This window comes from Meleagris gallopavo, chromosome 30 (assembly GCF_000146605.3).
Source record: "Meleagris gallopavo isolate NT-WF06-2002-E0010 breed Aviagen turkey brand Nicholas breeding stock chromosome 30, Turkey_5.1, whole genome shotgun sequence".
Taxonomy (NCBI): domain Eukaryota; kingdom Metazoa; phylum Chordata; class Aves; order Galliformes; family Phasianidae; genus Meleagris; species Meleagris gallopavo.
Window position 1 is genome coordinate 1,515,385 of NC_015040.2, and position 14,245 is coordinate 1,529,629.

A 14,245-nucleotide genomic window follows, 5' to 3' on the forward strand; every position below is an offset into this window, starting at 1 on the left:
AGGGCCCTGTAGTATTTGTGTCACTTGGGAGGAGGTGACCTGGGTCGTTCTTAAACCAGTTACCACTCACCAGACCCACGACCAGATCTCCCCCTGCCTACCTTAAAGTCTGAATTACTGAAATGAAAACTATGAGCACATCAGCTCATGCTTTTTCGCCCTCAGATGAATGAGAGCATCACTGCTGCTCAGACACAAGCTCTGTACGCACCAGCTGCAGGCTCTGGTTCCTGAGTTCACTGTTATCCTTCTCCAGCTGTTTGGTCTGTTCTTTCAGCTGCTGATTGTGAGCAGAGATTTCCTTCTGAGCCTGAATCAGGTCGTTGTATGTCAGAGCCTTCACTCCCAACTAGGACACAGGAGGGGGGAGAGAGGGAAAGCAAGAGACGGCTCAGTAAGGCCTTGACACACCAATTCCAGATGATGGCCCATTCAGAAGCAAGGCTGAGGAGACCTGCAGCTCCCAGGAGCCCCCCAGCACCCCCTGAGGCACTTAATAATAATTAGAGGATGAGGAAAAGGACAGAAGTACCCCATTTGGAGCTGCTGTTCAGCCATTTAACCTGGAAATTGGCATTTCATTTCTTGCCAGTCCAGAGCACTATTTTTGCACAGAGCCACTACACTTCCTCCTGCACTTCCAAACCAAACTTAATCGAAGAGTGAAAGAGATTCCACGTGATTTAGCAAAAAGGAGGGTGCTCTGAGACCTAACGCTGCTCTGGCCTCATTTTTCTCCAACCCATCTGCATGCAGATGACCACAAGCACACGCTGCCACCAGACCACAGTCACCTCATCGAGCTTCTGCTGAAAAAGACGTTTGATTTCCTCTTTCTGTGCCTGGCAGTGGGTGAACAACTGCTGTGCCGTCCCCAGTAGCTGTGCATTCTTCTCCTGGAAGTGGGAAAAGACACAACACACTTTTAGCACCAGTGCAGCATGGTCCAGCTCAGTAAGGTGTTCACATTTAGTCTGCACAGCAAACTGGGAGTGAATCTGAGACCCGTGAACGAACCCAGCTCTGTGAGCTGCATTTGTCAGCTTTGCTGAATATAAGGAAGCTGGAAACAGCTTCGAAGTAGTTTCTTCCACTCGATGGTAAAACACAATCAGGACAGTCTTAATTCATTTTTACCCTCCTACTGCATTGTAAAGAAGTAGTAATAATCACGTCCTACAGAGCAGAACTGGAACAGATTATCTGCAGGAAATCTGTTACTAAAAAGGGAACAGAATCTGAATCTCCAGAGCCCCTGCTCAGAGTTTTCCTACACAGTACTCAGCAAATGGAAACACGCAGTGGAGGAGGTGGGAGGAAAGCCAGGAATCAGGCAAAGCTCTCGGAGCAATGATGACAACACGATGCCTGCAGCCACCAGAGCCCTGTGCTGGCAGAGCACCTCCTGCCCATTGCATTCCTCAGCTCGATATTTGCTTACTCATTTCATGGTCACAGACGTGCGGGCAGCAACGTGCAAGGATGGGGCTGCCCGAGGAGCCTCATTTTTCAGCTCCCCATAGAAAGGGAGAAAAAAGTTCCCACTCCTCTTCACCTTCTGCTGTTGAAGCCAAACAGGAATTGTGCAGAAACTGAGCTGTGACTCCCGAGAAAGAGGAGGAGAAGGGCACAAAGTGTCCTGATCTTCCAAGCACTCCATTCAGATCCAACGCATGCAAGAAAACACGGGGCCCAGCAGGCAGCTGAGTGGCTGCAGTGCTAACCTGACCTCCCCTGTGCTGCTGATGTAGCTGCTCTGCTCTCAGCACCAGCTCTTTCAGCCTTGCCAGACAGCCAAGGAGCTGACAGCTCCATCTAAGGGTTCTCAGTGAACCAGCAGCTCATACAACTTGTTTATTTTCAAACTGTATTCACAAAAGGGTTCTCCTGTACTGTAAAAACCCTCGTGTTAGAGGGAGTTATTAAATAGCACACACAGCAGTGCCTCGCCCTGAGTTCTGCTGCTGGGAAGTTTACCTAGCTGTGTTCTCAACACGGAGCTCTGAGTGCTTTAACGGAGTGCAGCAACCCCATTAAAAACATCTTTTCACGCCGAATTTCCCATTTCCATGTCAAAGTACAAAGCAGCTGTCAGACACCAACGTGAGCCCATTATTTTTCCCCACTTCAGTTCTGTTTCCAGAGTACAGCACCACACCTGCACACTAACGCTTCTCATTCTGTTTTCTGGGCAAGGAGGCGAGTTAAATTTATGGTGACTTTTCTGACAAGTACAGAACAAGAAGGGAAATAGGCTGCTTCGGGAAAAAGCTGAAAAATAAACTGCAACAACCACAGGGAAAAATCCATCTGCACCAAGAGCACAGCAGCACCAACTGATGGCCAGCAGCGAATGGGGCAGCACAAGTTGGCCTTTCTCATTTGGAAAAAGAGTTCCCATGATGGAAGATCCCATAATCATCGGGACTAATTCAGAAAGGACTTAAATTTTTCATTGACTGAGGTGAAGCAATAGAAGAAAGGCTGTTTCAGCAGTAAGTCTCCTCCCTCTGCTGGAGAAACAGCTCCACAGCACAGCAAAACGCAGCACTGGGCAGCAGCAGCTCTTGGTCTGTATTTCCACGTGCACAATGCCATGAATTTAAACTTTTCCTGCCCACGTGATCTTAACATATTGCCATTATTAAGAGATCAAACAGAGCATCCTTTAGCTAGGAGACAGCTGTATTTATTTCTGACTCCATGCTTCAGTTTGTCACACGTTTAATGAACCATTCTGATGCCCACGCACTCGGGATTCGTTGAGGTTTTTACAGTGGGAAAAGAGTAAGATTTCAAAAACCAGAAGCTTCCTGCATGTGTGCACACAGCTTTGAATGTCAAAAAAGAGGGAAAAACAGAAGAACTGAGGCAAGCCTTCCCTGGCCAGGTGCACTGCAAGCAATGCATCCTCCCAGTTTGCAGACAGGACATTGAAACATGCAAAGACTGACGAAGCCAGCAATTAAATCCCCATGCATTCATCCTGATTAGCACTCTGGCTGAGTCTCCGCCATCAGCCTGTGCTGTACTGCTGTTCAGATGCACACAGCATTGTTTCCAGGTATCTGGTAGCCCAGCAATTTTGTTTAGAAGCATTATGAATAGGCACCCACCTTCTCCTGCTCCAGCAACTGTTGCAGACTTGCTTTATATTGAGGAGTTTTCATGTATGCCATGAACTGCATGTACTGGATCTTAAAAGAGTCTGCAAAGAAATAAGGAAACGATGTATTTTAAGCATAAGAAAGCTCCTGTTTGGGTCCATTTGCTCCCCTGCCCCCCAGGCCCTGCACTCGCTGGCTTTTTGTTTGGACTCCCACTCAGACCGAGCCATTAAGGATCAATGTAAAGCATGCTGAGTGCAAGCTGAACTCTGGGATCCATCAGCTGCTCTTCATAGGTAACCCATGGAAATTATGAGAAGTGCACTCTATAGTGAAGCTCAGAGGAAGACAGTGGGTGCTAATGGTGTGCCTGCATGATGAAAGAGGAGTTTGCTTTTAATACACTGGCAGCAGAAACAACACAAGACCAGCTATGAAAGCCCAAACCTTCGCTCTTTCTACAAAGATTACTTGCAGTAATCCTCACCCTCCTTTTACTTCTATGATGCAACACACCTTCCTCCTCCTCAGCCCTCCTGGGACATTACATCACAGCTGCAACCACACCATTGCAGCCATTCTGCTGCAACCACAGGCAACCCGAGCACGCAACGGGTACTGCAAAGACTTTTGCATCAAGGTTTCCTCCAGAGAAGTGTCAAATTCAGACAGCATCTCATTTCTGCTTGACTTTGCAGTGCATCTCACAGGGAAAATGGAGTGCTGCTATCATTTAAGAGAATGGCTTCATTTAAACTAAAGCTGTTTCTGATGAGCTATTTGCACCGAAAGCTATTTTGGATTCCTGCTAAACCCCAATTTCTTCCCTTTTGTGCCAAACTGAAACAAAATCAAAACCAAACACAGACCAAGACAGCAACTTCAGCAGCAAGATGACCCCCTCTCTTCTTCCACATAGAATAGTGTCTGTCTACTAACAGCCCTGCATGTTTAGAAACCCCAAAGCAAAGGTCTCCTTCACAAACAGGGATGCCACAGCCTTACCTAGCAGCTTCTGTAGTGCAGGTGGGGTGGGTGTCACCAGCAGCTGGTTGGATGAATGCCGTTGCACTTTAGGAGGTAGTTGGTAATATGGACTATGAGGTGACTTGTATGCATCTGAGGGGAGAAACACGGACAGCCTTTCAGTTGGGAAGGGCACAGAAGTTTTACCATTCCAAAGCATTCACCTGCAGTGAGATTTGCTAACTTTGCTGGACAGACACACTGCAACCAATTGTTTGGAAGGGCAACTGCAGTGTGGCCTTAAGAGACAGCAGTGAGAACAGGGCAGCTGCAGCTCCTGGCCAAGCATCTACAGACTCACAGAGGCACACCTCCACTTTGCTTCAGTGGTAAGGGAGAAGGTATGGCACAAACCAAACTAAAGCAGCACTAAAGGAAGAATGACCTCAGTGCATCCATTATTTACGCTCGCACAGAGGGACAGGCTTCTCTGAACTCACCCTGAGGAGAGGATGAAGATGTCTGTGACACAGTTTGAGCATGCAGAAGTTCTAGTGCAGTTTGGTTCTTCTTGGTCTTGCGCTCCGTATTTGCAGTGTTCATTTTCTTGGGACGCCCTCGCTTCCTGCCTGCCATTTTCCTTCCTTTTTTGCTCAGTTTTTTCTTCCGTGCTTTAGAGGGAGATGGCTTTTTAACAGCATTTGCCCCAGCTTTTTCTTCTTCAGCACCAGAATCCTGCGAGATTTTTTAAAAGCAGAAAGCCCTTCGGTTATTGCTACCTACACAAGCAGCATTTCTTTTAAGCAAGCATTAATAACTTTGTTTAATATATTCATGAAAGTCAACTGTTCAGTTAGCTGCCAATGAACTCAACTAGAGCTGTTCCCAGCTGCCCAGAAGTTGTGCTAATTCCCTTCTGGGCACACTCACTACAGAAAGAGAAGTTTCACTCTTGTCTAAGAGCTGGTTGTTCTCCTGTTGACTACCCAAGTCAATGCAAGTCCTGTATAGTCTTCAACTGACTTTCATTTAAGTCAGAGTAGATTCCATACTTCATATATTTGTGCACAGACACTGCATTTCAAACAGAATCACACGACTGAATGAGAGAGGAAACGCTGCCAAAGATACTCAGCAACCCTGAGCAAGACTGAAGGAAGAGCTCTCCAAGCAGCACTGAGGGCAGCTCAGCCAGCTCTGCCATTCGTGTGGCAATGCTTTTTTTGCCCCAGAATTATCAGGGCAATCCCCAAGTGTCACTCAGTCCTCTCCTCAGCAACAGTGATAGCAGTTCACACGCTGAATGCACTTCCCCTGCAGGACAGTCACCTTGTTTTCTTGAACCTTTGTTGGAGTAGTTGTGTTGCTCTTGTTTTCTCGCTGTTGACGACGTCTAGCTGCCTCTTGTTCCTCCTAAACAAACGTTTTAAAAGAGTCAATGATTTGTTCCTGTGTTCCTCCCTTTCTAACACAGATCCCTGTCTTTCCTCGCTTGGCCCCAAACTCTTCCCTCACTCCACCCCACCTTCCCAGACCACTCACTGCAGTTAAAGGTCCCTTAGTCAGCACTTTACCCACACATCCAACGTTTCGTGCACCCCTACATCACTATAAAAATAACCTCATGTGATTTGAAGTGTCAAACCATTAATCATCGCCCAATTCAACCTTAACCAGGTCTGCACAGCAGCAACTTCTCAGCTTCATTTTCTGCTAGGCACTACAGACAAGGAATGTCACTCTGCTCATAACGTCTTTCTGGTACCTTCCAGGTGGGGTTAAACTTGCATAAAGATTCAGACACCTTCTGCAATCTGAGCAATGTATCATCCAGACTCTATAATAAATGGCAGATTGAGGCATCCTCCCCTTTAAAAACAAGGTAGCTCTACAGCACGTGGATGCCACCTGATTTTCAGTTTCTTTTTGCCCCTTGACTCTGAGAGGTCTTTTCCTCTCCCAAGCTTGAACAGTCTGGAATAACTGAATCCCAAGTCTGCTTGCAGGACTTGCTAAGTAAATCCACGTTCTCCCAAAGTTTTAAGCTTCACGGCCTTGTTTTATCCCATCACTGGGAACATCGCTGCCATCAGTTGTTTCAGCTGGATAAAGCCCAACAGAGTCCCAAAAATCCTTTGGCACTTTAATTCCATGTGTGACAGCACAGACCACAATGACTGCCAACACATTCTGTGTTCCCAACGGAAGTCCCAGCAGCATCAGCTCCTATTTCACTCCTATTTCCATGCAGTGGAGCACTGGGAAAGATTCAAACTATCATTTCCTCCTTAAAACTTCGGTGCTTTAATGAACAAGCAGCTCTCTGTAGGTCTCCAGGGCAAGTGAAGAACACCTGGAGGCCCCCCATTAATTCGCCATTATAGAGCTCTTGAATGTGATTGTATTAGGGTTTGATGGTGTGTGATGCTTCACTTCAATTAGTTCCATGCACACTGCTCCTCACTTAGCAAGAAGATTTAATTTTCTACCCATTCTGTACACCCTGAAGAAGTGACCGAGGCCCTCCTGCTGGCTTCCCCATTACTCTGAATTTTCTACAGAAAACAGCTGAGACTTACCCTGAGTTTTGGATTTTTGAGACTAGAAAAATAGTTTTCAAGCTGCAAACACAAAGATGATAATTTTGTAAGTCAAGACTGAAGAACACATAAGAATAAACATTAATTTAAGATAAATGCAGAAATTCTGACTGCTTCTCCTCCAGTGAAGGACACGGGCAGGACATAACCCAAACCCAACAAGGCTCTATCAGCTCCCCACAGCCCATCCTCAGTGTGAAGCTTTGTGAGACCTACCTGCACTCAGCAGAAGGTGATGTGCAGCAAAGCTCCTTCACTTCACCCAAATATTTACCCACACTATGGCAAATCCTCTCCCAAAAGCACTATCAGACTGAAGCAGGCTTAGCAAATATCTTGCTCTCCTACAGCAAGAAACACTGATAATAAGTTGGTGCTTCTACAGAGTTGTTTTTGTTTTCCTTAATAAATCATAGAATGACCTGGGTTGAAAAGGACCACGATGACCATTCCAGGTTCAACCTCCCTGCTATATTCAGGGTTGCCAACCACCAGACCAACGGAAGAGAAGAACAGTGGATGCATCAGCACTGCCACTGAGCTCTGCTCAGTCCTACGGACCCGACAGAGCAATCAGAATTGAGAATGACTGCTGAGGAGCAGCGTGCTGCAGTGCTGTGTGATGCTGACACGTTGGCTCTGCGCAGGCGCAGCAGGCAGAGCCCCAGCCTGCAGTGATACTCACTATGGTTCGGTCAATAGTATGCAGGTAGTAAGAGACTGGCTTCCCAGTCCACGACACAGAGCCTTTCAGTGGTGACAGCTCCACGACTCTCATTATAGTGCCAATATCTGCAGGAAGAAAGGGAAGCGATTCACCCACTGCATGCACCCAGCAGAAAGCCTAGGAAATCCCAAAGCTCTGCCCTGCGTCTAGGACTGCTTACAGAACACCATTAATCCAACCCGTGGAAATGGCACTATATTCAGATTGAGGACAAACCAGTTTGACATTTGCTCTCTCACCCATGTTTGTTTTGTTCCCTAGAATTAATAGGTCTGGGACGTGTCCGAATATTTCCATAACCACTGAGTATGGAGGCTGCCTCTTTCTTCAGCTTTATGCTTTCCGCTGTGTTTTTCAGACTATTTCACTGCTCATCCTTGAAGGCAAAGCAGCAGCCAGGCGCTGGGGCACCAACCCCCTTCCCAGCCAAAGCTCCATCACCTATTTCTCCATCACTTCAGTACCAGCATGACACAGCAGCTGGTATACACAGAACTGCAGTGCTGTGGAAGGTGGGACCAACTGGTAGCTACGATCAGAGCTTTTACAGGGGAATAAAAGAGCACATTGGCCACTTTGCCTCCTCTCTGCTATTTTTAATAACCACCGACTGCCAAACCCAGCACAGAGGGAGCTGAGGCGGTCAGCAGCCAGCTGAACAATGGTTAATGCAGCTCTGGATGCCATGGAAAACAGCATCAAGAAAGAAAAATGGCAGTTTTGTCTGCCCAGTGCTCCAGACACAGCAATTCAGTAAAAATAACTCACAATGGCACTATTTCAGTCCAGCACCTTAATGGCATCCTGCAAACGGCTGTTCTTGAAAAGCAGTTAACCAAAAGCAGTTGCCAAAAAGAAAACAGAGCCTGAGCTTTGCAGCTCAGGATTTTATTTTGCCACGCTGCACAAGGAAGGGAACGAAGTGCTTTTTAAACCCAAGGAATGTTTTACTCTGGACACAGTACGTGCACGTTGCAGCTTGGATCATCCCGCTGCTTCCATAGCTTTCAACAATAAAAACCAAAAGAAGGTCAGAAGCAAAACCAACAGCACAGCACGCGAGCAACCCCCAACCCTCATCCAACTGCAGTTCACACACTTGCAGAGGATAACACTGGCAAACATCACGTCTGCTGTGTTCAGATGGAAAGAAAGAAAAAAAAAAATGTTGCTGGCAGTAAAACAGAGACAGCAATGGGGTGTGGATGGGATGGGGCTGTTCAGATCTGTTTGCAGCACTGAGGTCGAAGCACCCAGCAGCTGAGCACATCAGCATCAGTGCTTCTTCCACCACAACTGCTGGGATTTACCCCTGTCTGCTTTCTGTTTGAGTGATTTAAAAGGCATTTCCCTTTGCTATGTGTGCTACAATAACACAACTTTCCTTCTTAACAACTCTTAATGAAGAGCAACAAAAGATGTGTTTTTTGAGGACTACAGCCTCATGTGAACAACAGCAATAAAAAGGGCAATCGTACCACTCAAGTTTCGACTGTTAATTCTGAAATTCAGAGGTGCAAAAGGTTTTGAGGACACAATTCTCCCACCTGGAAAAGAGAGAAAAAAGCAAATCAGTTTCCAGTTTCCTTTAGAAATGACCGGTTATTAACCACAGCCTCGCGGAGCCCAAAATATGCATTATTTACTTTGGCACAGAGCTGTCCTATGGAAGCCATCACTTCTCCGTTCATTCCACACTCGATTTGCTTTTTTTTCTTTCCCCCCAGAATTTCTTATTTTTCTATCTTCTGCCATAACCCACCAGAGCTGTGACTTATCCAAGTGGTTACAAGGGAAGAAGCCACCAGAGCACCTCGGGTGCCATCAGGGCTGCTCCTTGTGGAGCATACAAGACACCACCTGTGACTGCGTCCCCATTTTAACACTAATTAGTTAACTCATTAGTACCCAATGGGACAGTTTTAAATGGGAGAACCCACTGATTGAATCCAGCATGCGACGAGGGAAGCTGCACGCAGCCCCCATGTTGGGAAGCTCTGCGGTGCCCACAGTTGGGTGTCCCCACCACTAAGTGTCCCAACGTGGGAACCCCAGAGCAGGTTAGCAGGGCTCCTCCTGCCCTAAAAGCTCTGCAGGAAGGCTTAATGTGCAGAGTCATTCCCAAGAGATCACTTAGCTGGGAGGCTCCTTGAGGTCCTCCCCAATCCAGAAGCCATAATGTGATCACGTGGATTTCTGGTTTGTGTTTGTACAGAAGTACAGAGCTGGAGAAGTCCCTACTGCAGTGCAGCCACTTCTCTGTATGGCTCAGAAGGAAAGCCACCAACCTGGCAGTCATCGCCACGGCCGGTGGGAAACCCATGGGAAAAGGTGGGGAGTTGGATTGGTTACCTTCCTTCATGTTGGCAAATCGCTCCTTCAGTTGGTGATCCACCTCAGGACCAAAGGCAAAATTATTCACAAAAATAACACTGCAAGATAACGGTGGAGTTAATAAATGGGGATGGGTGTCTGGCACCAAGCACACCCACACCACCATCCCCACGCCAGCTCTAAGCATTCAAGCCCCTATGAAACCAAAGAACAAAGAGTTTGCTCCTGGCACTGCCACACAAAGCAGTCCATAACCCACAGCATTGCCCAAATGATTACATTTAAGATGAGGAGTGAGGGCAGCCTGCTCTGACAGCTCCTCCCAGCGCACAGCTGGCTTTGCACCGTGTCTTATTCATTACATCAGCAAGTTTCAATGCAGAGACAATGTGCAAAATATTTTCACTCCTCTCCCATGGTGAGAGCAAACATCAACACGACGACTGAGACCACGCTCACCACACACAGGAAACAATCCTCACACATGCATGGCTCATCCCATTACTTGTTCACATTTAAAGCACAACAGTGGAAGATCACAGCTGCTCTTCTGGCCCTAGGAGGAAAGGTTTGCACCTCCCAGTGTTTTCACTGCCCCAAACCCTGCACTTCACCCTAATCCCAACTGAAGAGCTGCATTTCTGTCTGGGGTAGGAAATGCAATGGAGGGGGGGGGAAAAGCACTGCTCACATGGGAACGCAGCACTCGCACGTAGGTATGGTGGTTTGGGAAAGAAGCAGAACACATTACGGATCCAAAAAGAAAAGAAAACATCATTTCTGGGGCTGTGTCCACATGTCTTTGTGCTGCTCCCTACCAGCACCCCGCACGTACACAGTGCTGGCACGTGGCTGCAGCACAAAGAACTGAGTCCTTTGCAAGAAGGCTGCTTGCAAACTCCCCTCCTCGTGCCTCTATGCATGAGACGTGCTCAGTAAGGACAATGTGTCTGTGAGCAGCAGCCAAAGTTATTAAAAACCACAGATTAAAAAAAAAAAAAGGAAAGAAGGAAAGAAGTATGTACTAAAAAAATAAAGAAATAAAGTAAAAGGCTTGTTGCTCCTTGCTGCGGGAAATTTGGGAAGCCCTGCCTGGCAAGTGAGGCTCGTGAGGGTTTCTTCCTGCTCCTTCCCAACGCGTGCCAGAAAAGAGGCCTTGCAGCACAGCCAGGCACATTAATGGGACCAGAAAACATCCAGGAAAGAAAAGGGAAAAGGAGAAATGGCCTCGTGTGTTCCTCGGTGCTCATTCTGGCACAACAGCCCCTCCCAGGCAGGGACCTGCAGCACTGAGTGCTGCCCACACGTCAACGGCAGCTCCTGAAGTTTGGTGGAGGTGCTCTGTGATGGAGCACACTTAGAGCAGTGCGATGGATGCAACCCTCCACAGATCTCCACAGGAAGCAACGTCTGAGATAACGAGTTTGAATGAATCCCCAGTTTGAGCTGGAATTGATTCATTTGCTCTTTTGCTGTATTATTTTTTAACATGGGAATTGAGCCTGGCTGCAGGAACCCACAGCCAAGGTGACCCTGAGACAAGCGAGAAGGAAAGGCAAAACAAGCAGGGGTCTCTTCTGAGTTGTACAACTAGAACTTATCTTGGATACCCCCCTGGGTATGTATCCAGGACGTGCATTTAAAGCCATTCCTCCCAACAGAAAACAGGATCTGAAGAGGCCAATGCAAGGGCTGGCAGATCAGCTTTTGGTATTTGCTACGGAAATTCTATAGAGAAGCTGGCCAGCCTCCCAATTTCCATCATACAGCCTCCCAAGCACTCAGTTCATAAAGCAGCATTCATTCAATGGCTGTACTGTACCTTGTGTTTGCAATTCTCTCTCTCCATTCTTCTGAGAGGAAGTCACCTCTTTCCAGCTTAAAGATAAAAAAAAGAGACAAGAAACACAAGAACCACACAGATCAGTAAGTTAATGCTGCTCCTTTCCATGTGTCCCTTCCCTTTCTGCAGCCTCAGCCCAGTGACCCCACTGCAGGACCCCCCCCCTGCTCCCACCCTCTGATGGGGGAAATGAGGAAGGGTCTCTGTGTCCCAGCACACCTCCCTGATGGAACACAGGGGAACCCCCACAGCTTTTCTGCACGGTGTTTGGATGTAAGAAGGGAATCTCAGGGCGATGCTGCTGTCTGGTGCCACGAGATGAAGGCAGCTTGGAGGAGGAAGGTAAGAGAGGGAGAGAAGGAACAGTAATACAATAAATTAACGACACCCTGTGAAGGGCAGGAAGATGATGGATGTGTCACAAGCTCACAAACATCACAGCAGCACCGGTGACTGCTGAGCATCCTTCTTCTGCACCTACTCCTTTGTTTGGAAAGGCACGAGCACTTTGCTTGCCAGCTCTAATTCTAGCTGACTGACAGCCACGTGGCACCACACCATCGAGCTCTCTTCAAGCCTCCACAGCTGAGCCAGCAGACCCACAGCAGCAGAGCTGGGTGCCTTCCCTGCAGCCTTCCCTTGCAGCAGAGCAGCCTGACCTCACCCACAGCCACAGCAATGATGGCAGAGGCACTGCACCACGGGGCCAAGAGGAGAACACATCGAGGGGTCTTGGGAAGAGAGCAGGAACTCTGCACCGAGCCCAGTGTGCCCGACCCAGCTGAAAACAATGGGTTACAATAACCCAAAGTCAGTCTGTACCACCCAGCAGATGGATGGAATAAGGTTTGAAAGCAGAAGGACCACCTGCATCACCACGCCTGCCCAGGGGGTGAGGCACTTTTTGATATCCCTGCTGTAATAAGAACAAAGCACACGTTGGAGACTGAGCTCAGAGAGATCCAACCCAGCCAAGTGCTGCCAGACGTTGCCAAAACCTCCAGCAAACACTCACTGCAACTTCAGAACAGCTCTAAAGGATGTTATTTTTCTCAGCTAATGTAGTGAAATGTTACTTCTGGGGCTCTACATGCCTTTTTTTAGAGATTGTGACCATCTCTAGGTTCTTTTAAGGGATAATTTTGTTTTACTTTTGTGTCCTGGTTGAGTAATCAAGGCACAGCAGAAGAAAACCCACAAGCAAGGTAACTGTACTTATTGAGCAATGCTTTTTGCAAGGCAGGCTTCTATACTGCTGTCCTCCATGCAATGCAGTCAGTTTCTAATATCTTCACAGACCAACAGGAGAAAGAAAAACACTTCAGAAATAACGAGGTGTGATGATAAAGCCATAACCTTGCAAATGAACAAAGTACCAGCATCACACAAAACCATTTTGAAACATGAAGCTTCATATGAAGGTCTTGAAATCCAACTTGTTTGGATCCTGATTTACTTGGATCCAGTTACACCACGCATCTGTCTTACCTACATGGCTTGGAAAAGAATGATCATAGCCAAAATCTCCACTCCTGAACCCAACAGAACCTATATGGAAGATGCTCCCCTCGTCCACTTTTGCAAAATACAGACACGTTAAAATTGAAACCAACCACAGCACTGCTTAAACCCTTCCATTTCGGTGCTGTAATGCCACCCTCGCTCCTACTTTGCCAGCAGTTGAGGGAAAAATCTCACCAGGAGAAATAAAGCACTGAAATAACCAGATGGTCCCCTGTGGTTGGGAGAAAACTGCTTGTTTTTCCCCTCTGGGTGGCAGACAGTGATTCTGGGTCAGTCAGCTGCATTCTAAATAGAGTATACAAGCAATCTGGCTGGGCTGTTTCTGACCACCCTCTTTTTTACCCGCTGTACTGGGGAGCAACAGGGTCAACGGTGCCAAATGATGGCTGAAGGAGAGCCAACATCAGGAATCCAACGAAATTCCCCCTGAATCCCGCTCAGTCCATGGCTAACACTAATTCTGAGAGCAAAACAACAAGGGGGAGAGCAATTCCACTCCTGCCCGGGTGCAGCAGTAGTGATGCTGACACAAGGGATCCCTGCACAGGGATGCACTCAATCTCATCCCACCAGTGTCCCAACCCCCATTGTGCTCCTCCTCTCCCCGAGAAACATAATCTGCTTAGTAAATAATGAATGGAAGGGACCATCTGTAATGCAGATATTTTCATCTGATTAGACAATGCAGGAGATGTGCTTTATCTAAAAGGATAATTAGCTGCTGAAATCCGCTTCAGAGAGCTGCCAGCCAGCACTGCTTCTAAACTTAGAAGGGAGAACAGGTTGATATTCAGGTGCTTCCAAAGGGTAGCTCTGCTCTATGGAGAGCACAGAGCACGCTTAGCAGTGTCCAGCCCATGGAGCAGAGCAGCTCAGGAAGGCTGAGCCCATCTTCCTTGGAACAGGTTGCCCAGAGAAGCAACGAGTGCCCCGTCCCTACAAGGACCCGAGGCCAGTGGATGGGCTCTGAGCACCCAGAGGAGCTGTGGGTGTCCCTTCTCAATGCAAGGAGTGGGACCAGACAGCCTTTAGAGCTCCATTCCAACTCAGCTTGTTCTCTGATTGCTCAGAGGAAGGCTTTGTTCTCACCCTGCACAGACCAGAGCCATAAATTCGCACGCAGCTCTCCTCATTCCAGCAGCCT

The 14,245-nt window shown here is 47.6% G+C and overlaps 1 protein-coding gene across 5 annotated transcripts in view; it reads right to left on the reverse strand.

Annotated features, from left to right (window-relative positions):
- DOT1L (DOT1 like histone lysine methyltransferase) overlaps positions 1 to 14,245 on the reverse strand; it is a 44,893-nt gene that overhangs the window by 13,119 nt on the left and 17,529 nt on the right. For all 5 annotated transcript variants that reach the window (XR_004162106.1, XM_019610022.2, XM_031557118.1 and 2 more), the window contains exons 8-18: positions 11,557 to 11,612; positions 9,753 to 9,832; positions 8,879 to 8,947; positions 7,359 to 7,465; positions 6,653 to 6,694; positions 5,403 to 5,486; positions 4,574 to 4,808; positions 4,113 to 4,226; positions 3,117 to 3,208; positions 795 to 896; positions 212 to 349 (exon numbers count right to left, since the gene is read on the reverse strand). Coding sequence is in view for 4 of the 5 variants with exons in the window: in XM_019610022.2 (XP_019465567.1) it covers positions 212 to 349; positions 795 to 896; positions 3,117 to 3,208; positions 4,113 to 4,226; positions 4,574 to 4,808; positions 5,403 to 5,486; positions 6,653 to 6,694; positions 7,359 to 7,465; positions 8,879 to 8,947; positions 9,753 to 9,832; positions 11,557 to 11,612 (1,119 nt within the window). In the remaining variant the exon portion in view is untranslated. The remainder of the gene's footprint in view (positions 1 to 211; positions 350 to 794; positions 897 to 3,116; positions 3,209 to 4,112; positions 4,227 to 4,573; positions 4,809 to 5,402; positions 5,487 to 6,652; positions 6,695 to 7,358; positions 7,466 to 8,878; positions 8,948 to 9,752; positions 9,833 to 11,556; positions 11,613 to 14,245) is intronic.